Below are 22,291 nucleotides of genomic sequence, written 5' to 3'. Positions count from 1 at the left end.
CAGTAATGAGGAACTCTTTTTGCTCCAACCAACTCAGGCATCATCAATGACACCAGATCAGGATGTAACACAAAAACTGTGCAAGCTCTCAAGGATCCAAACATACGCTTGCCAGTATTGCCTTGGTGACTGCTTCTTCCCCATTCTAGTGAACGTCTGCCTTCCTTCATGTGATTGTATGCAGTGCTCTTGCAAGCACATTGGAACCTCCATGATGCAATGGAAGATCAGTCTGCTGATCTTGCAGTCTGTTTTACAGACAATTCAAATGATTCCAAAGCACAACTCTGGGTCAAGAGTCTGGACTTGCCATCTCTAACTTTGTGCTGCAATTCACAGGCACCCAGAATGCCTTCAAGACTCAGGAAGAAATTAGAGATCAGCACACCCATCTTGGTTGAATTAGTGAGAGTCATCAAAGAGCAGTATGCCAGAGATTGCCAGCCCTCCTCATGCTCTCCCACTCCGCTTTGCTATCAGAGAAGTGGAGAGATGGGAAAGATTATTTGCAAACATAAAGAATGGCCAATACATTATTCCAACATCGATTGAAGGCCAAAATATAAGTAGTCCTGTTTATTCTCAGAACAAAGTCATCATTGATGACAGCCACCTCCAACATGGTACTCTTCAGATGTGTTGAACTGCAGCTCCCACAATTACCAGCCAGCATGGCCAATGGCTGGCAACTAGAGAGGTACAGTCTAACACATCTGGATGGCACCAGTATGGAGAAGGCTGACTTATGGTCCTTCCGAAATTGTTTCAGCTAAAGGTGAAAACAGCCTTATCCAAATGGCATCCTTCAGATACTATGAAAAGCAATCCCCAGAATCTTTGGTCTTTGGCTATGCTGGCTGGGGCTGAGAGGAGGCAAAGTCCAGTACATCTGGAGGGCACCAGCTTGGCGAAAGAAGGTATAGGACCTGACTCATCTCAGCAGAATTCTTACTATGGAACACTTATCTGTCCTCTCCAAGTTCATAGTGATAACAGTGGGAAGGAGAAGTGGCCAGCAGCTTAGCTCTCCATCTGGGAGCTTGTGGGACCATCTAGCAAAACCCCTTCTTTGGCAGTAGAGCTTCACAGAGATATTTGGCTCTGGCATCAGTTGTACTCCAAGTAGAACAAGGCAACTGGGAGTAGCTACCCTTTAAAATTTCCCAGGTCAGGTTAAAGGAATGGTGGGAACTTAAAATGCTGGCAAGATCAACCATTTGGATCTGCCTGGAATGCCAAATGGGGGGAAATGGGCAGGAATTAGCAGCGGACTCTGCCAGCCGCCCAAGGAAGCCAGGTTCTAGCACCACCCCTTGGACTAGTTCCAAAGAATGAGACTCCTTCTGAAGGCATATTGGCTGAAATTATCCCTTATCCTGGAGTCAGCACTCTCAGGGAGCTTTCAGAGAAAGCTGATGTGAACATTACCCCAACTCTATGGATATTTTTAGTTATCTTTCAAGATCATTTATTACAGCTTGTACGTAATCTTAGCTTGGGGTCATTATTATTGATTTCTGGATCTGAATTCCCGTAGAGCGTGCAGGCTTCTGAAAGCTCCACCAAGGTGCACATATACTATTACAGTTGAGAACATGTGTATCTTTAGGCATGAATTATCATTATTATCATTTCTTACTCTATTTGTTGCTGTGCTACCAGATGCTATAATCATAGGCTGGGCTAGCACTGAATGACACGTTGTTCAAACATGTAATAAAAAGATCATTTGCGGTTCAATCAACTCACAATATTATAAAGTGGTACCAACTTCACTTGCAAGGAAATAGTTTTTCAAAAACATTTTTGGTTTTATATTGATCTTGACAGGTTTCCTTTCTCTTGGCAGGAGAATAAACTTTCCTTTTTTGAGCCCAACAAAACAAGATTTCAATAGATTTATGTTCTAATCTGATGCTACAGGGGTTACTCCTGTACCCATATTTCGATCAACACAGAATTATGGCTGACTCCAAAGTGCCAAATCATAAATATATTCAGATGCAGAATATCATGAGACCTGCAAATTTCAATTTCAAACTCCAAACAGGAGGAGAATGAGTACAGAAGTTGTGGTCGCTACAAGTACGGGCAGTTCCTGAGTAACAAACAATCCATACTTAGAAATGAACTGCCATAAAGCTTATTTTTTTTAAAATACTGCAGAAAATTGTCATCACCATAGAGAGAGGAAGTGAAAGGGGAGGGGAGGGGCCTCCAAAGCATCTCCACAGAGAGAGGGAAAGGGGAGCGGGGGGCTCCAAAGCACTCCTGCCTCATCCATCGAGAAAGGGAAACCTCTCTGGTATTTCTTTGCTGTAAAGAGGAGGCATTGGTACAAAATAGAGCTGCCAGGTTGCTGACGTGGACTGGTCGTTATTCTCATATAACCCCAGCCCTCTATCAGCTTCACTGGCTCCCAATTGAAGTCCAGGCCCAATTCAAGGTGCTGGTTTTGACCTATAAAACCCTAAGCGGCTTAGGTCCAGAATACCTGAAGAATCGCCTCCTTCCCTACAAGCCCTCACGCCCCTTAAGATCGGTGGGGAAGTCCTTGCTCTGGGAACTCTCTCTGAAGGAAGTACGGAGGGTGTCTACCTGGAGGAGGGCCTTCTCTGCAGTGGCGCCCAGACTATGGAATATGCTCCCCAGAGAGGGCCACCTGGCGCTGACATTATACTCTTTCCGGTGCCAGGTAAAGACCTTTTTATTCGACCATTATTTTAACAACCGATGCTTTTAGATGTTTTAAGATTTTTCTCTACACAGTTGCACTTTCTTCCCCCCTCCCCGCTCCTTTTCTTAAGTTTTGATGTGTTCTATATTATTTTAATAATTGATGTTTTATATTGTACTTTTATATTTTGTAAGCCATCCTGAGCGCTTGGCAATAGGATGGGATATAAATGCCTGTAATAAATAATAAATAAATAAGTTGGTGAGTTTGAGGGGTGCTGGGCTACAAATATTCAGTTTTTCCACTTTCACAGGGGCCGAGCCTCTGCTATGCATACTTAAGTCCTACTCTGTTCAGTTGGGCCCAGTTCCAGTTAAATGTATACAGTATGCCCCACTGAACTCAATGAAATCTACTTCTCAGTTGACTAGCCTAAGCATGGGCTGACGCAGCTGGAACAAAATTTGGCAAATCAAATTTTACTCAGAAAAAGGAAAATAACCACACGTGATGTAAGAGATCACTCAGACTGAAGTGTGCAAGCCAGAGGCTGCACAATTTTTTATCTGCAGGCAACAGCTCTGCAGTGTGAATCACATATTAAACACAAGTGTGGGCTCCTTGCCCAAGTATAGCTCTACCATTATAATCTATATTAAATCTGTAACCTCCAATGAGTCCTGGGTAGCATGAGGAAGATAATCCTTTTCCTTCCTTCCTTCCTTCCTATCTATCTATTATATTTTTAGACTACCTTTTTCCCTTTCAAGCCTTTTCAAGCAGCGTACAAATTCTCCTCTCAATCTTTTTCTCTGTGAGTCAGGCTGGAATGCGAGTCCAACCTACCCTCTGAGTCTGGAAAACTACTAGGTGAGCATCCACAAGACATCTAGCATGCTTAGTGATCAGGTAGGAGCGTTCTGCAGCCAGGTCCCCCTAGGGAGTCCCCTCTATTCACTACAGCACACAGGAACTTTAAGACTGGCCTATTTAAAAGAAGGAAAGTATTATATATCTTATTAAAGCCATGCTAAAAGGAAGTAGGAGAAAATATTCTCTGATAATTTCAAGCTATTTGCATGTAAACTGGGGGAAATCTTAGCTCCATTCAAGTCAACAAGTAAACTTCCCCCTGACATCCCAAAGGATTTCTATCTGGCAGACTTTTAAAGCAGGAAAAGCCTGTCTTGCTGGGGGCGCAAGAGGTGCACTGAAACAATGCTTTGGTCTCATTCCACTAGTGGTACTCACTTTCCATATTCAGTGTAGGCCAGCCTTCCCAACCTGGCGTCACCAAGTATGTTGGACTACAATGCCCATCAGCACAGCCAACATTAGCTATGTGGGCTGCGAATGTGGGTTGTGTGTAGTCAAAACACATCTGGATGGTGCCAGGCTAGGGAGGGCAAGTTGGATAGGATTTTTATGCATTCCTGAAGACAACCTCCTTTTCTGAGCTGTACATTCTTATGGATCCATCTGATGATAGAATAAACGGAGGGGAGGGGTTTCTTAGCATATTCATCGTAATTTTACCATATTTCTTAATTTAAAAGGTTGCGGGAGGAGGAATAAGAGTTGTAATAAGTGCGGAATAAAATGCATGCCACTTGGAAATCACAACCACAATCGCAAACTCGAACAGCTGTCCTGGGCACGTCTAAATCCTTCAGAGTTCAATCGGACTTGCTCGCAGGTAAGTGTTTACACTGCGGCACGGAACCTTATGTGCTTCCTCTGTCTGAGACGGCAGTCTAAAGAAGCAACCTTACTCCGAAGTCATCAAACGGAATCGGGCGACTCCACAAGTGGCTGGAGGGAGATTAACGTGTACGGCCACGAAGGCTGAAGGTGGATGCAGCTGTACCGGCAACATCTCATGCCAGCTTCGGGTAAAATAAAGACACCCCCCGCCAGCAAGCCTCCGAACAGTAGCAACGGAACACCCATTTGCCATCCCCACGAGCGCTGGGACGCGTAGAATTAAAAATCAACTACCGAAGCCTGAATGTAAGACACTAAAACTGAATCTCGGCCTTCAGGCCGTTCTTCTGGTTGTTCAGAAACGTCTTTGGGTCCTTTACCCGCAGGGAGATGTCTGGAAAAGTCCTCTGACACTTCCCTTTAGCTTGAAGGAGGACGTGAAGCACCTCCGTAACCCCCCGCTGCAAAGTGGAGCCCCACTGAATACAGGAGTGTGGCTTGGACTGCAGCCGAAACTAGATAAAACTCCTTCGCCACCCCGCGCGCATTCCCAACCACAAACAGACGGGCGAGGAGACAGGGAGGAAGGCAAGCACTTCTTTCGCTCCGCCAACCCACGTTTTTCCCACCCAAACATTTTTCTTACCTTGTACTTCATTCTGGCAGGCTCGGGGAGGGCTCCTCTTTTCCTGCCTCTGAGAAATTACTTCGACGGCATCGAGACCTCGCGGGCTTTACACTCCATTTGATCGCCGCCTCAACCGAAAATAAAAGCAACCCGACGAGCTGCGCGACAGCGCACAGCGAGCCTTCCGAAGCGTAATTCCTGCAGCCGCGGCGGCGCTACGCCGCTCGCAGCAGCTCTGAGCGCATTGTTGGACTCATTTGCATAGCGTCCAGCTATTGGCTGCATGGCCTTACGCGCGGGGCGGCGATGTCCTACCGTCCCCCCCCGCCCCTTAGGAATGAGTACTTAACATTTGCGACCGCGCGGAGTGAAAGCGTGCATTCAAAGGGCCTTTCTTGAAATCAGCTCCTCTAAACGGGTGCAAGGCCCTGCAAAAGCCCTACCTTTTGGTGACCTGGAACCGGATTTGTTACTTAGCCTTTCCCTCTTGGTCGTTGCGGCAGCAGGACCTTTGGAACAGGACTCTTGCTGTCTGTTTGCAGCTTCAGCCGTCGCTTGTTCTTGTTAGGGCTGCGCTTTGGCCTTCCAAGTCGCCGTCCACTAAGCCCCCATCCCCTTGGAAGGCTTTATCGTGGCCTTCGAGAGGAGCCATCCTGCCTCTGGGAATCCGTGCAAGCTCATCTCTCGCTCGGAATACATAGGATCGCTCTTGTCACTGACCCGTACCCGTGATAGTGACAGAAGGAGGGATACCAACCAGCAGATCCCTGCAGCTCTTTGTGAAGTTTATGGAGCGTGTGAAGCTGTAGATGAGCTTCTCGGATATTGCCTGATGCAGAATGCCGAATTCCAGAGCCTGGGTACTGCAGACTTTTCTTTGGCGTTTGTTCCTGCTTGTAAGGATCTTAGAAGTGTGATTCTTGAAAGTTACGGAGCTTTGTTAAAGTGTATCCTCTTGTGGGAATTCTTGGTGCATCTATTTATACCTTGCCTCTTTTTTTGTTCTTGCAAGGAGTCAAAGGTGGCTCACATACTGTACTACTCTCCATTTTATCCTAACAACAACCCTATGGAGTAGGTTAGACTGAGGGTCAGTGACTGCCCTAAGTCAGCCAGTACTTTCATAGCTGAGCAGAGACTCCTGATCTCAGATCTCCTGAGTCTTAGTCCTGCACCCTAACCATTGTTCTACACATGCTGTTTTAATTACGTGTAGTTGTGGGTTTTTGTGATTTTCAGTAGGTGGTGATCATAGGTCCATGTTTGGCCTTTCCCTGCCATTAAATAAAACAGAAGAAGAAGAGGATGAGGAGGAGGGGGGAAGTTCAAAAATCTGACTCAGTTTTTTAAACAATCTTTTATTAAATAGGTTCAAACAAGTCATTCCCTTGGAAACAAGAAATATCACTGTTGAATATAGTTAGGCTTGTCTGTGTATGCTTAACAAGGTTCCTGTAAAGCTTGAGGGCTACTTGTTGCCCATCCCAAGACCATTTGCACACCCTGCCCACATGCCATGTTGAATTAAAACTGCTGTGCCATAGCGGTTCTGCTGGGCAACACGGCCCGTGGGAGACTTGTTTTGCAACAGAAAAGCAATGTTCAGTGGGCTGCTGTTGGAGCTGGATAATTCCAGTGATGCTGCAACCCATTCCAGCTGTGACCAGGTGGGGGTCCCCAGAAAGTTTGGGGGAGCAATGCAGCCACCTCAAGCCTCCGGTGTTGCCCGTTCATGTTGCATTATTTCCTAAACTTGTGATAACCAAGGGCAATTCAGCTCTGAAACAAATGGGAGGTAGCTATAGGACCTGATGCCCTCCAGATATTTTGCACTATACCTCCCAGCTTACCTGATGACCAGCCATGTTGGCCAGAGCTGAAGGGAACTGAAGTCTAAAATATGTGGAAAACACCACTCAGAGGTTGATGACCTAACATGCCTCGAAGAAGCCCATTCCATTTTTTGCAAGAAGCACAATTCCAACAATGTGCCTTCATTGGAAGAGGTACACAAAGAACAAGATACTCTTGGAAAGCTGGAGGGAAGCCTCCAATCTGCTAAGCCCAGCCCCAGACACAATCCAAAGAACTTGCAAAGCACTGGAGCAGGGATCTGGGCATGAAAGGGTGCTGCTGCCCAGCTGAAATTCCTGCCTTGATATTCCTTCTTGTTGGAGAGAGCCCATAGCAGGCCTGGGTGAGTGGCCTCCCTCCAGTGCTTGGGGATTCTTTACTTCTAGGGAGATCCAGCTAAATGTAGCCCTGGTGGTTCTCCACAAAAAAGGGAGCTGGAGTCCTCCCAGTCCCAGACTTAGCAGCTCCTGGCAAGAAGGTGAGTCGTTACTTTATGCCTCTGTGCCAGGAATTACTCCATGCAAGAACTGCCCAGCGCCCACCCAACTAGTTGATCAGAAGGCGGCAAGTAAATAACCAAACCAGGAAATGGTGCAGAGACAGAAGCAGTGGGCACCTACATCCTTTGTAGATGAGATGCTCCGGCCTCACCAGAACCCCGAGCTCTCATCCATCAATTGAATGGATTTGTTTCTCAGTAGGAGAATGGATTCATTTCACGGTAGGGCAGCTCTTTCATGGCAGCACAAAGTGCTACTTCACTGCACAGTTCAAGAATGACTCCTGTAAGGACTGGAATTGAAGTATGTTAAGCAGTGTGATGGAGCCATCCTCTAAATCTTTTTGTTCCTGTAAGACCCTTTGGAAGCTCTTTGAAGGGCTTGTACTCTTCCACGAGCCCAGAAGATCATGGAACCTGGATTTCTGAGGCACGCCTTTCTCCTTGTCACTGAGTTGTCCACAGGGGCACTCCTGGTGGTCTCACATAGGTCGGAGATCTGCTTAGAGCAGGACCTTTGGTGCGATGGCTCCCATCCTGTCAAATTCCTTTCCAGCTGAGAAAGGGCACGTGCCTACATTACTTTGGGTTTGCCAGTTGCTGAACACATCTTTTTGGGCAAGCACTGCCTGATGAATGATGAAATCACAGCCACAGTTTTATTGCTGTTTCTCCTTTTATTATTGGCATATAGTATTTTAGTTCATTACACCCTGCTCTGATACCGTTTCATGTGGAGTGGGCCATAAATTCCCTAGTAATACCTCTTGACTGCACCCACGGTATTTTTTGCTGCATGCACTGCAGCTCCTCGCCATGGGTACATGCAGCAACTGTGTGTACCAACTGAGAGCCAGCGTGGTGCAGTGGTTAAGAGTGCGGGTCTGGGACTCAGGCGAGCTGGGTTCTAGTCCCCAGTCGGCTGCGGAGCCAACTGTGCGACCTTGGGCCAGTCACGGCCTCTCAGCCCTACCTACCTCACAGGGCTGTTGTTTTGGGAATAAGACTGAGAGCAGCAGGAAGAGAATAGCATAACTCCCTCTGAGTTTTTTAGAAAAGAAAAAGGTAGGATATAAACCTAATAGATAGAGACAGGTATAGGATGGATATTCTTCATCTTCTACAAATTATTTGTGGGAATCTTGCAACAAATGAAGCAGATGTCTGTAATCCAGTCCCTTGAAGACTTAATTGCTCTCCTTGAGTATCTATTTATGCTACAAAAGGTGGGGCCGTAGCAGATATTTTGCATGCCAAAGGTCCCAGTTTGGCCCCAGCATCTAGTTTGACAAATAATCTCCTGGGATATAAAGTACCTTCCTGTGTAATGGCTCCATCCTAATGCAATGCCTGTAAGCCTTTGAACTCAAAGGCCTTTAGTCACCCCTGTGCAGAGCAGGAAGAAGGGTAGTGGTAATTTTTGCCTTTCTGCCCCTTTTTGTCCGTCTAGCAGGACCTCCTGGAGGGAGAGGGAAGGATGCTGGAGAGGCTTGGGTTAGTTTGTATCCAGTCCTCCCCTCCCACAGTCACCTCCCTTGCCATCCACAAGAACATGCCCCTTTCTCCTTTTCCAAAGTCACGTTCCTGACCTTGGAGAGCAGCTGAGACAGTTCGCTCCATGCTGGCCGCAGGGGGAGGAGAGGGCCCTCAGATGCTTTCTAGGAGGCACTGGATTGTTCCCTAAGAAGCTTAGACCCTCTCCTAACGCCTCAATACTTAAGTGGGGGGTCCCACCCTCCCCACACGTGTGATGTTCCCATAACACTTTGTTCACTCTCTTCTTAATCAAAAAGTCAATGGTTCTGCTTGCATGGGAAAAGCTCTTTATTTGGATATTGATTCAGCGCTGGCGGACTACTTGGCTTAAAATGTAGATGTTTCATGGTAGGGATGTCAAAGAAATCCTCAATGGACTCAAATGAGTTTTGGTTTCCATGAATCCGACCTGGAGATTCCTCAGCAGACCGGATTACACGGAAATGTGATTTGTGCTAATTCGCATTAGCACAAGTGTGAATTTCTGCAAGCCTGCATTAGTCCGATTGCAATTTATTTATTTATTAGATTTCTATCCCACCCACTAGCCAAAAAAGGCTCTCTGAATGGGTTACTAACTATTTATTTATAATTAAATTAGTGTTAATACAGATGCATGCAAACAGGATGAAATTCTGTAACAAACAAACAAAAATTGATTTTGTCAATGAGCAGATGAGAAAACAAATGACATCTAACTGTCTGCAAAACTCAGCACAAATTTACATTGCTCTCTGATGGCTGACATTTTTAAAAGGATAACCTAGTTTTAAAAAAAAGCCATCTAAGTTCACTTGGGGCCAAGGCAGAGATGAATCAAATGTGCAGTGCTGTTGCCCTACTTTAGAAGTGGGCCTCTTTTATTAGGTTTAGATGATTTCTGGCCAGACATTCTCTATCTTGACTGGGAGGAACTCCAGCCAGACAAGATGAGTTGGACAAATTTAAAAAAAATACAACTCCCCGCCTGAGTCTCCGAGCATTCTGCTGGTGAGAGTTCCACATTTGTTTCTCTTATTCTGACCAACTTGGACCTGCACCAGCATTTTTAAGTCACAGATGCACTCGGATGGCTTCCAGTGGTCTAAAACTGAACAGTAGGCTGCATTCTGTTACCAGGTTCTTCTATGAGGATTCCATTTCACAGCAGATGCAGCTGGACCTTTGATGGCCCTGAAGGAGGTACCTGCATTTTTATTAACTAATTTATGTAATGAGCCCACCCCTCCAAGGCAGTTTGCAAAAACAATATCTGTGATGGTGCAGCGCAGCCTGTCCTGCTGGGGCTCGGCTCATTCCTAGGAGGCTGTTTGAAGAAGGTGGTGCTGCAGTTCTGCCCCATAGCCATGGGGAGCTATGGAGGACAGGGGTCTAGCTTCTTAACTGCTACAAGAAGCAGTCCCACTCTGTGGTCTTGCTGGGCACAGTGGGGCTGACTCCAGGCTGGCTGGCAAGGGTGAAGTGGCGGACAAACTGCCACATCCAAAGATTGGCAGGTCACCCCAAGCAAGGATGGGTGGGTTTATTCCACAAAGCGTAAGGTAACGGGCCTGATCCTTGGCTTTCTCAGGAAAACAAACATTCAATCCAGCAGTTCCAAAGCCACCTCTGACCTGCCCTTTGAACACCCAGTTTCAGCGCCCACCACTGACAGCTGTTACTGTGGGGGCCATACTGGTGCATTTTCGCTTTTCTAGTGGACTCTGCAGCACTGAGGAAGGGGCACGTCTATCCCATCGCAATCCGTCCAGCCAGTGGATCAGGTGGTTAGGATTGCTGCCTATCTTTTCATTTCCAGCTGAAATGAAACAGGTAAATGCATTTGCTTGCTAAGGTTTCCTCTGGTTCTCCCATAGTTTGCACACACACAGGTCTGTGGGGCAGTGAGACGCACCTTGCTGGCATTAAGGAAAAGCCACTGGCAGTATCAGTAACAAAGGAGGCACAGGATTGTTGCCCATCCTGTCTTCTGGGACATCCTCCATGCCATGCTTGCTCGGGGGGCCATCCTCTCTTTGAAAGGCTGTCTAGTCCAAGTCTGTTGAAGGACAAAGCACCGTTAGTACAGGGACCGTAAAGTTATCCATTCCCACCTGGACGGCAGACTGAACAGGCTGAAGCGCTGGTCACCTGGTCACGGCTTCCACACCCCAGTGAGATGTACTTTCTGGCCATAAGCTTCTGTGAATGCTGCCCTGGTGGGGCTGATGAGCTGCACAATGTCACAGAAGCTCGTCCTAGAATAAAAATGTCCATCTTTAAAGTAACACAAGGCTCATTGCTGCTTTCTTCTGCAACAGAAGGGATGGCATATAAAAGTTTTAAATAAATTAAATAAATAATAGTCCCCTGGACATTGCTTTACATTTTCAATAAACATAACTATTTCCAAATTTGCATCGACACACACACACACACACACACACACACACACTAGCATATGGAAATTATATGCAAATGCATGTCCTCGTTTGTCTTTTTGGCAATTCCTAAGTGGACACTTTCTCACTTGGATGCTAATTCTTTGCTAGTGATTCTCTGATCTGTTTGAGTTTCTGGACCATGCGAGTTTGTTGTTAAGAAAAAATGGATGAAAAGAATTGCAAATAAATAATATTGGCAGTGTGTTCCTAGAAGGCTCTTGTTGACATAAATGTATTTGTAAAAGCATTAGTTAGATATAACTCACCTAAATATCACATAGAATGGTTTAAGCTTGGGAGCACAGCACATTTAGAGATCAACTTGTCAAGCCCAGCCATATTTAAAGTATCACACTACTCTTGAGGTTGTCTTTGAAATTATTTTTGCTTTCCTCTGGGATAAAAGACTCCAGCTTAATGCAATCACTTTTACAGGATTCACAATGTTTCCCAAGACTTTAAAAATATCAGAAACTGGAAACGGCTTGAAAGGGACATCGGAGAATGAGAAACTATGATCTTTACACATTAATGACAAAGTAAAACAAACTCCATAAAGGGCATATTTGTGGTTAATACAACAACTAAAAATTTCTTAACGACTTTGTAGATGTTAATGGTTTTACAGCCTGATATTAAGTTACAGGTCCCTTTCGGAAAATTAAGTCTCTCTGACTTAGCTAGGCAATAAAACTGTAAAGAAAAGGCTACATGAAATGGGGGTGGTAGATTGGTACCGCCAGATCTGCTTTTTAGGCTTTTTAATTCAAGCATACTGACAATAGTCTTTCAAGGTCCATGCAATGAAATGGCTCCTATTCTCTGGCCAGGGGATCTGAGATTTTCCAGTTATTTATGTCACTGCTGTGCAACGCTATATGTATGTTCCTGGGAATAAAGACTTCTCTTCAAGAGGCATTTATTGTGCTCTCATGATCCCTCCCAGAAGTTTTCAAGCTCTTTTTATGGCATCTTTGTCCTCTTCCATGTTTTCCAGGCTGTTTTAGCAAGCTGGTTTTTGTTTTGTTTTGTTCTTCTTTGTTTTCTGTTTTTTGCTCTTTGTTTTTGTTTTTTTGCTTTTTGTTTGTTTTTTGTTTTTGTTTTTTTGCTTTTTGTTTGTTTGTTTTTTGCTTTTGTTTTTTGAGCAAGTAAATTTTTGAGTAAGGAAATTTAAATTTTAGATTTTAAACCAGAACAAAAGCCATATGAGAAGTGGCAAGTCTGTTATAGCATAACTATGCCTCAGCACCACTTTGTGTTTATAGAATATATAAATAAAGGCAGAGAAACACAAAATCTTGGGGCAGGGGGACCATGTAAAACAGGGGTCTCAAACTCAACTTACCTGGGGGCCGCTGGAAGTAGAGGCTGGGTGAGGCTGGGCCGCATCAAGCGGTGGTGGTGGGCCGCTCATCCCGTGTCGCTCCCGGAGGCCGACCCGGGCGCCGCCGGCGCTTTGAAGGCCGCAGGGCCCCTCTCCCATGCCCCCCGTTCTGGCGCGCAGCTTAGAGGGAACATTGCACCCAGGGTAACGACTCACGCAGGTGCGTGTGAGAAAAACGCGCAGGCCGCACTATCACTAAACTTTGATATCAAGTGGGGGCCACAAAATATCGTCCCACAGGCCGCAATTGGCCCGCGGGCCGCGAGTTTGAGACCCCTGATGTAAAAGATTCTTTTTTCCTCCTGTAATGAAAACAGAAAAGAAGCCTCAGTAAAAGAGGGGGTTAGTCCCAGGTACTTACTTCTGCATAAATTTGCATAGGATTGCACTGTACTGACATGTTTCCCTTTCAGGGCAATCCTGAAAGATCATTAAAAATGCAAACTGATTAAAAAAAACACAAAGCAATCAGTTGCATAATCTAAACACAGTTAACAATCCCACTCACAGTAGTTAAGGCTTCAGACTGAAACAACAAAGTTTAAAGCCATGCTGGCTTTCTTTTGTTATGGATGGCCCACATGGCCCACCCCTCTGTTAAACTGCATTGCTGGATTACTTCTTGCACCTGCTTATAGCCACGGTTTATCAATTGCTTCTTAGGCTGCTGACTGAACAATACTGAGGAAGTAAACCTAATGTTGTTGAACCTAATGCAACTGACTACCAAATAGGCAGACTCACACTTTTACTGCAATTTACTAACCTAACTTAGCTCCTACTGAATGGAAGGCAGGTGTGTGTATGTGTGCATAAGATTCTCCCATTCCTATTCCAAGGCAGCACAGAGATCCATAAACGGTACCTAGCAGTGAGCCAGTTTATAAGTATGAAATGCTACAGTCATGCAGTCCACACACTCCTTATTGGCTGCCTGGCTAAATGTGTGTGCAAAACTGCAAGAAAACTTTTGATGCAATGTTGATGCAGTAGATTTGGTTCAGGAATGAATGAACAGAAATGTGGCCTTCTGCTCCTTCCATGCTCCTCTGTCTGTACCAGTGCACTCCTACTAAAATCCCTGCAGCAAAGTCCTGGCCCACCAGGGTCCCCCAGATGGACTTCTCTCCAACTACCGATTGTTTCCTGCTTCCACAGCTTCGGCACACTATTTTCTCTGCTTTAAAGGCAGAAATGTTTCTCTTAAAACTTTGCTATTGGCAGGAAGGGCTTTAGCCTCTCATAGGCAAGTATTTGGTGGATGGGAATGTATTTTTGGCCCCATCCCGTCTGCCCTTCACATACAGTCCCTGGGAGTATCTCCAAAATTGGATCTGGGCCCTGGGCTGCAAGAGGTTTCTTACCCTCTGCTAGACGGAGGCCAGTGACGGCTGCACTTCAGTTCTCAGCCTGGCCCGCTCAGCCTCAAGCCAGAATGGTGGGGAACAAACTGAAGAATCTGAGCTATGTGGGGAAGAGAGCAGCAGGAATGGAATGCACGGATGTGGCGTGCTCTTGTTTATTGGTTCTGTGATGCTTTCAAAGATTCTTTCAATTCTGAAACAAAGCCCAACAGCCATCTTCTTCGGCACTGAATGCTCATTTCTTTTCAAACTCCTTCCCCACCCAGGCCCGCTCTTTTGGCAGCGCCCACTTTAATACAGAGCCATGTGCCAGCAATATAATGGAGCGTCTTGAGCCTCCCACTGGTGCCAAAAAGCAAAGACACAGCAATACTTTGGCTTGCAATGCAATTGGAGTAATCTTGCCACCGAGATCCAGTGCTTACACCCTTGCAAATGTGCGGCACTTGCATAGTGTCACCGAAGGCAGGTGTCTTGGATGCACCAAAAGTCTCTTAGTCTCTTTGCCATTTCCCTCCTGCCTGCCGTCATTTCCTGATTTTCTACAGGATCCGCCCAAATAATTGAAGCTAGAACAATGGCATTACTATGTCAGAGTCCTCTTGGAGAACAATGCAGGGAAAGACTCAATGGTGTATTCAGGCTTTATCCAATGCGCCCCCTCCTTTTTCTTTTTTCTGCATTTTCTGAAAACACCCACAGGATTTTTTTTTCTTTTAAGCAGAACACCACACAGGAATTAATTAGAAGACTTGTTTATTATATTGGTTGGTTTCCTTATAAATGCAATTCTTTAAGCAATCCAAAAACTAAGATAAAAAAGATGACAATGATGAAAAACTAAATCCAACATGTAAGGATAAATGCCAGTAAAAGTCAATTATGGTCAATTCTATGCATGCTTAGAATGAAAAATCCCTACCATTCCCAGTATTCCCATCCAGCCTGGCCTGCTGGAAAATGCTGGGAACAGTGGGAAACTTTTCCATTTAAACATGAATAGAATTGCATTCTAAAGGTGAAAAGCAACCAGTACCCATCATCTGCTAGCCAGATAGTTCTAGATGTTTATTAGCTGTGTGACAGTTATCACCATTGTTGCCCCCAAATTTGATATGCTGAGCTGCTCTATTTATGAAAGCAAAAGGCCCATTTAGTTGTCCTGGCTAATGGCTGGGGATAGAGTGATCCATCAGCGCCAGCCAAATGCTAGACTTGGAACTTGTTTCTAGTATTATTTTTGAAGTCTGGAAGATGTATAAGTAGTCCATAAGAAAAAGTTCCCTGAAACATATGCACAGGCTGAAGGGTATTCTTATGTGCAGCCACTTCTCCAAGTGGAAAGGAGTACCAGGTGTACAGCATTTACCTGGGTTTGGGGTCTTTGATATAAGGTCCCTGGAGTTTCACTGGGGAATTTATGTGTTTAGCTACAGATGCACAGCTTTAAACACTCAGATGGCCGAAGTCTGCTGCTCCTGCGCTATATCACTACAGGTAGACTAGAACCTCAAGATGTCTGCAGATCACAGACTCAGCTCTGTCTCTTCCTCATCCTCATCCTGAGTCAAAGCTTTATCTTTCTTCAAACACTGGCACCTAGATAACCGTGTCCCCTCCTGGAAGACGGGGAAGCCTGCTTCCTTCTCTAACAGGTTTTCCTGCTCAAAATAGATGCCAAATCTTCCCGAACCAGGAGACATCAAGGCTGTTCTCTGGATGCTATGGACCACAATGGGGGAACAGGTGCTATCAGGAAAGCCTTTCTGTAGTGGCCCTCATGTATGGAATGCCCTCCACAGGGAGAGCCATTTGGCATCTTCACTGTAAACACTTAAACACCTGGATATGGTCTTCTTATTCCGGTAAGCATTTAATTTTTAATCTGTTGCTCTGACGATTAACGTGATCTGGTGGCTCTTTAATATTTTCAATGTTTCAATATTTTCTTTCTTGCATTTATTGTTGTTTCATTGAGCTTTGGGTTAAAAAAAAAGATTTTAGCCCATGCCAAGGGCATTTTCCAGTTGGGCAGCAGTTTTACTTAATAATTAAATAAAATGTTTAAAGCACTTAGCAAACTATTTCATCAGCTTAGGAACACATGGCCTGCCAGACATGGGTAGCTAGTCTGACCACCTTTAGCAAGTCTTGAGGTCCACCCTTGTCCAGAACCATATTATCACTTCCAGGAGGATATGGGTCCAACTACCTATTTTTCCACTAGAGAGTCACCTTGGTCCACTTTGTCATGAAATTGTGAGAGACCAAAAGAACTGGAAGCAAATCACGATATAGAGTTGTGTCACATTACCGCACTGGTGGGGAACTTCTTTTCAACGTGAGGACCAAATTCCACCCTCGGGGCTGCATTTTGGTGGTAGATGGGACCACCCTGCCCACCTTCCTTAGCTTTTAGCTCTTAGCCTAGGAGAGGCATTTCAGTGGTATAAAATGGTGGGGGAAACTGCACAAAATCCAGGAAACCACCAGGAGACCACAAAAGCTGAGAGATCAGTGCTAAGGGGAAGGAGCTAGGTCAGGGAAAGGGGGCCTGTCCTTCAGGGGAATGCTGGAAGTCTGAGGTTTCCCGCATGTGCCTTAGAAGACCATGGTTCGTCAAGTACAGGCAGCAACCTGAAGATCCTCAGATCTCCTTTAACTGGAATGGTAGCCACTTGGTGTGTTGAAAAGGAAACGGAGTATTGTTTTTGTTTCTTGCCCTAGCCATTCAGATGTGCACTTTGACCTGATGTTTCCAGGAAACTGACAGAGCAGAGTTCAAAAGCAGGCATTCAAGTGTCAAGACCGGCCATGCCTCAGTCATTCAGATCAATCTTCCACCATTGAAAACAGTAGAATAGCAGCCAAGGTTAGAGGAGAATTTTTCTTTCTTTCCAAGGCTTGTCCACTTCTTATTTGTTCAGAAAATAAATTTTCAGGCTTGAACAAGAGAAATAAGACCTACAACTCCCAGCTTTGGGTGGTTTCCCAACACCTAAATGTATCTTAAATGAATTGTTTAAGCATGATATTCTCGCGAGTGAGTGCAACTAAGAAATCTTAGTGCAATCTCCCTAAATATCAAAACTGCATCTAGGCAGTTACCCAAGAACTTTTGTGAAAGTAAAATTTGATTAATTCTAAGCACACATGAATTCACCCAAATGTACACTTGCACGCACGCATGCACACACGCACGCACACACACTCAAAAGATTTTTTGAAAAGTATCTCAGCAAAACGTTATGTAAGTTTTTATTTTAAACTCATCTGGTCCTAATTTTCTAAATTTACTGCCTCACAGCTAATGCCAAAGCGCTACATTTGATTTATGGAAATACTTTACCACATTTTCCCATCATGATATTGTAGAAATGCATTTGCAGCTCTCGTTTTTTGTTATTGTTAGGAAATATTATAAGCAAGCTTTAAAAAGAAAAAAGAAAAAGAAAAGAATGCTTCATTATAAAATTCCAAAAGACATACAGTCAGGAAGGAATCTAGTAAACAATGCAATGTATTTTAAGAGCATTCCACACAGTTTACTAACTTCTTCTGTTGCATCGAGCAAGTTGATCCATCTGGTAAACGGATATTGAAAAACGTGCCAAACCACTTTTTCAAGTGCAGGCTACATTTTTCAAGGCAAATATTTAAGCAAAGGGCTTGCTATGAAGTACCACTAACTTAAATATATATCACACAAAAGCACTCCAACCCCCGACATCACACAGAAGAAGAAGCTGGTTTAAGGGTGAGGAGTAAGCAGTGAACCGGCCCCATTTGCTGTGGACATCAAACTATTTAGGAAGGCCAAAACTACAAGGGATTGTGAGGCACTCCAAAGAGAACTCACCCTGCTTGGAGAATGTGCATCACAATGGCAAATGAAGCTCAATATTAGTAAGTGTAAAGTATGCATGTTGGAGCAAAAAGCCCCTACTACAACTATACACTGACAAGATCGGAGCTAGCGATGACTGAGCATGAAAGGGATCTTGAGGTAGTGGTGAACAGCTCAGTGAAAATGTTGGCCCAGTGCACTGTCGCTGTGAATAACTTCTTGCTAGACAAAATTAGGAATGGATTAGGAAATAGAACTTCCAAGATCTCACCCCCCCCCACCCTCATACAAATCCTTGGTATGACCGCATAGAATATTGTGTCCAGTTCTGGTTGTCTCACCTGAATAAGGATGTTGTTGAACTGGGAAAAGTACAGAGAAGGGCAATGGAAGTGATGAGGGGGTTGGAACATCTTCCCTATGAGGAGCAGCCACAACAAAGGTAAGACGAGACACAACAGAGACATTTAAAATTGTGCACCGAATGAAAAAAAATGGAGAGGGAGGCATTCTTCTTCATCTCCCATGACACTCAAATCTGGGATCCTACTGGGGAAAGGTTTAAGACAGACAAGAGGTACTTCTTTAGCAACGTGTGGTTGAACTATGGAATCCTTTGCCATGGGAAGTAGCGATGGTCTCCAACCTTGACTACTTTAAAAAGGGAAGGGACAGATTCATCAGTGGCTACTAGCCTTGCTGGCTCTGTGCTACCTCCTTGACCTGCCTGCACACGCCAGTTGCTGAACAGCTGTGCAGGAGGAGGTCTTGCATCCATCTTGCTTGAGGGATCCCGTGGGCAGCTGGTTTGCCACTGTGTGTGCAGAGTGCTGGACTAGCTGGACCCTTGGTCTGACCCAGCAGGGCTTTTCTTATGTTCTTATGCAAAGATGTGTAGGACCGTGTCCTACAACTTAGCTTAAACTCAAAATGCTAAACTACTGCATTTTTCTTAAAAATATTTCTGGAAGAAATTCACCCAGATTCTAGTTTTCTGTCAGAACACATTTTAAGCATTTCTAAAATGTCAGTATGAAAAGGTGTTTGGGGGAATTGGTAAGGGCAAAAGCAAAGGGAACAGCTTTCTAAATCCCAAGAGAGGATCAGAAGTTTTTTCCAAGTTTCTGAAGTTTTACTAGGTGTGATGACTGTGGATTAATCAGAATTTGCCCCTCAGAAAAGATCCTAAGTTGTTGCCAACTGGTTGTTAAGATCTTTATTCAAAGCAGGGCTTTCAGTATTGCTGAATCTTTTCCAGCATTCTTAAGCAACTGAAGATGGAATATAAGAAAAATGGGGCCAAAAAGAGGTTCCTTTTCCTAACCCCGCAGAAAGCAAGAATACAGCTCTTGCTCACTGAAGCGTTATAAAATCTAAATTTAAAACTTTTTGCTCCTGTACACTGCTTTTCTTATCCATGATACCTTTAAAGAATAGAAACTGAGTAAGCACATTTAATATCATTTAATAGCATTGGCTTATTGCATAGTATAGAAATGTAATAGTAAGTTAAATTATCCTTGGAGCATAACTTCTATGTACTCCTTCTTAGGATATAATCACAGTAACCTAAGGCTGTATTACAGGCTTTGGCCAGTTTAATAGTCATTCAATCACTTCCCAGCAGACCTAGGAACTGTTGTTTTGAGAATAGTTATGGATCTGGAAAAGATAATTCCCCAGGGCTAAAACAGTGTGTTACCTCAATCATGGATTGTAAAGGTGTGTTTAATGCTGACACTTTTATTCTGAAGGAAAGCTTCTATGAGTTCCTGATCCAGCCTCACAGATTGTGATCAGGGACCTGCCTAACCCACCCCAGCAACTGTCTGCCCCATTGTGATTGCTGGGAGGGATCAGCAGGAAACCAGAAAGGCTACTGGACTGGATCAGGCACAGCAGCTTTCCCTTCAAAAGAGAGTGTGATTAAAAAGAGTGATGAACATACTATGTTCTTAACCCCGCAATTTTCTCAAATGACAATTGCAGAGTCAATTTTGTTGCAATAGTTCATGAAAACGTATGCTGCAAGAAAAGTTTGCCAGGCTTGTGCAAACTTGGAGTAGCACTTAAGTCAGGACTAACTTAAGTTCCATTGATTTCAATGGCTCTGCTCAAAGTATGACTAAGTTTGGATCCAATAGTGATTTTGTCCAAGTAGTCTTTCCCACTGAAGGCTTGGCTTCCATCAGCAGGACAGGGAGGGGTGATTCTCCATCTTTCCTACATCTGCTCCTCACTATCTGCACTGGTCCATCTGGAGCAGATTTGAGTGGATGGTGGAGGGTGTCACTGAGAGGACAAGGAAGGAGAAGGAAGTCCCGCAGGACACACAGAAGACTGCTTGTGCGAGGCTGGGTTTTGCCCTAGTTTTTCAAGAAAATCACAGGACTCTGCTGCATTTGCTGCGAAAGACGAACATGGCCATCCATCTGGGAATGGCTACAATCCCCACAAATTCTGTAGTCCAGGAATTAACAGGCTCTCACAATAGGTGAATGGTGTCTGTAGGCAAGACAAACTTTTGTGTCTTCTCGGTCTGCCTGATACATTGCACAAAATCTCCACTTGTGGTACTTTATCAATGTTCCCTATCTAAAAACAGACAAATGCATACCTTGGAAACAGTGGTTGCTTCAAGGACTTTTTTGTGGGCAGAGTGAGTAAAAATAGAAGTACAAGAACTTCTCTACTGGATTAGATGAAAAGTTATACTCTGTTTTTCACAGCAATGAACAAAACTTATCTGTGAGCTTATAAACAGGATGTGAATAAATGTGTCATATTCTCCAGATAGGCAACATTGGTGCATTGAAGATCCACTCATATATAGTGGCTCTTAGGAGACCAGCCTCCATACATTTGTCTAATTCGTCTAAAAGCTTCCTGAATGATTAGCTGTTGTCCCATCTTGTAGTTTTGTATTCTGTAAACTAATTAGGTCCTGATATAAATTAGCATCTTTTGTTCTTGAATTATGAGGGAAAGATAAAATGTTCCTGTGTGTCCTTCCTCTGCAGGCTTTGCAAAATATAATACACCCCTATGATGTCTCTCTCTGCAGCCTAAACAGAACTGCAGACAATGAGATGTGGGTGGCAGTTGGCAGACTGCATGGCAGAAGGAACCTTGACCAAAAGCTATCTTGTAACTGAGCATGTTAACTGCAAACTTTCTGCCAAATTCATTTAGTATACCTGCAAGGCAGTAATGAATAAGTACAAGGGCAAACAGAAAAGAAAAGCAGTTTCACTCTGGAAAGCAGGGCTGGGCAACTTGTAGTCCTACAGTGGTTTGGCCCACAACTTCTATCAGTGCTATCCAGGATTGCCAAAGGTGGGGGCTCATGGGCGTTGCAGGCTAAAACATCTGGAGATACACAGATTGCCCATCCCTGCTATAATGAAAAGCCTAAGAAGGGAAGGAAGGAAGGAAGGAATCAGAAGGTCAAGGTGTTTGCATAGTACATGGTTGTAGATTGGGACTTGTACAACAAATTCATAGTAAAGTTGTAAACATTTTCTGTCTCTGTCTTCAGAACAGTCATGGAAGGCAGGAATGGTGTGCGGCAGGCAATTGTTCAGAGGTTGAATTTAGATTTATTCATGCTTAGAGCAGGCCTATTGAAATCAATTGGATTTAAGTCAAAACTAACTTAACCCCTATTGATTTTTGTGTGTCTGCTCTATGTATGCCAAAATCTGTATCAATTCTAGAGTTCAAGATTTACTTTGACAAGGCATGAACATACCATCATGGCATGCTAACAGGCTGGACCTTGGGGGCATCCTCTAGGGTTCTTTGCATGTGACGGGGCTACCAGTATGCCTCCATTTTCACAGCAGCAACAATGTCCTGGGGGGACATCTTTGAAGGTCATAAGAGATGCCTGAGGAGAATGCCTCCCATGTCAACTCCATGTTTTTGAGGGGCCTTGGTGATACACCCTCAATGGGCTCCCTCAGTGAGTCTGCCTTCCCTCCATCACCACCAGCGACCTTGCTCCTCAACCTCTTTGGCATCATGGCTGCCACCTGTTTGCCTGACAGGCAGGGGGTCAGGGGGCCAATGGCCAGTGGCATCTCCTGCTCCACCTTGTCATCACCAGCCTTATGTGGGCCAATGGAGAGGCCAGTGAAGAAGCAGGTTGCCATGGTGAAGAAGCGGAGCCATTTTCAGTCATGATTAGCCTTAGTCACAGAATCATGTGACTTGGGAGAGTTGGAAGGAGTCAGAAGGCTATCGTGTCCAACCCATGGCTCAGTGCAGGACTCCTAGGTAAACCATCCTTCCCAGATGGCTGTGCAGCTGCCTGTTGAATGCCTCCAGTGTGGGAGGGCCTAGGCAGTTGGTTCCATGGTCATATTGATCTCAC

General features: G+C 44.6%; 1 protein-coding gene across 1 annotated transcript in view; it reads right to left on the bottom strand.

The window, feature by feature from the left end:
- NEDD9 (neural precursor cell expressed, developmentally down-regulated 9) overlaps positions 1 to 5,219 on the bottom strand; it is a 64,802-nt gene extending 59,583 nt beyond the window's left edge. Inside the window, exon 1 of the mRNA XM_044454835.1 lies at positions 5,028 to 5,219. Within this exon, the coding sequence (XP_044310770.1) occupies positions 5,028 to 5,039 (12 nt within the window). The 5' untranslated portion in view covers positions 5,040 to 5,219. The remainder of the gene's footprint in view (positions 1 to 5,027) is intronic.
- Positions 5,220 to 22,291: the final 17,072 nt, after the last annotated feature.

The sequence above is a fragment of the Varanus komodoensis genome, unplaced genomic scaffold, assembly GCF_004798865.1.
Source record: "Varanus komodoensis strain SLA01 unplaced genomic scaffold, ASM479886v1 scaffold8, whole genome shotgun sequence".
Classification (NCBI taxonomy): Eukaryota; Metazoa; Chordata; class Lepidosauria; order Squamata; family Varanidae; genus Varanus; species Varanus komodoensis.
The sequence above is the reverse complement of the archived record's forward strand: the minus strand, read 5'-3'. Positions and strand labels throughout refer to the sequence as shown.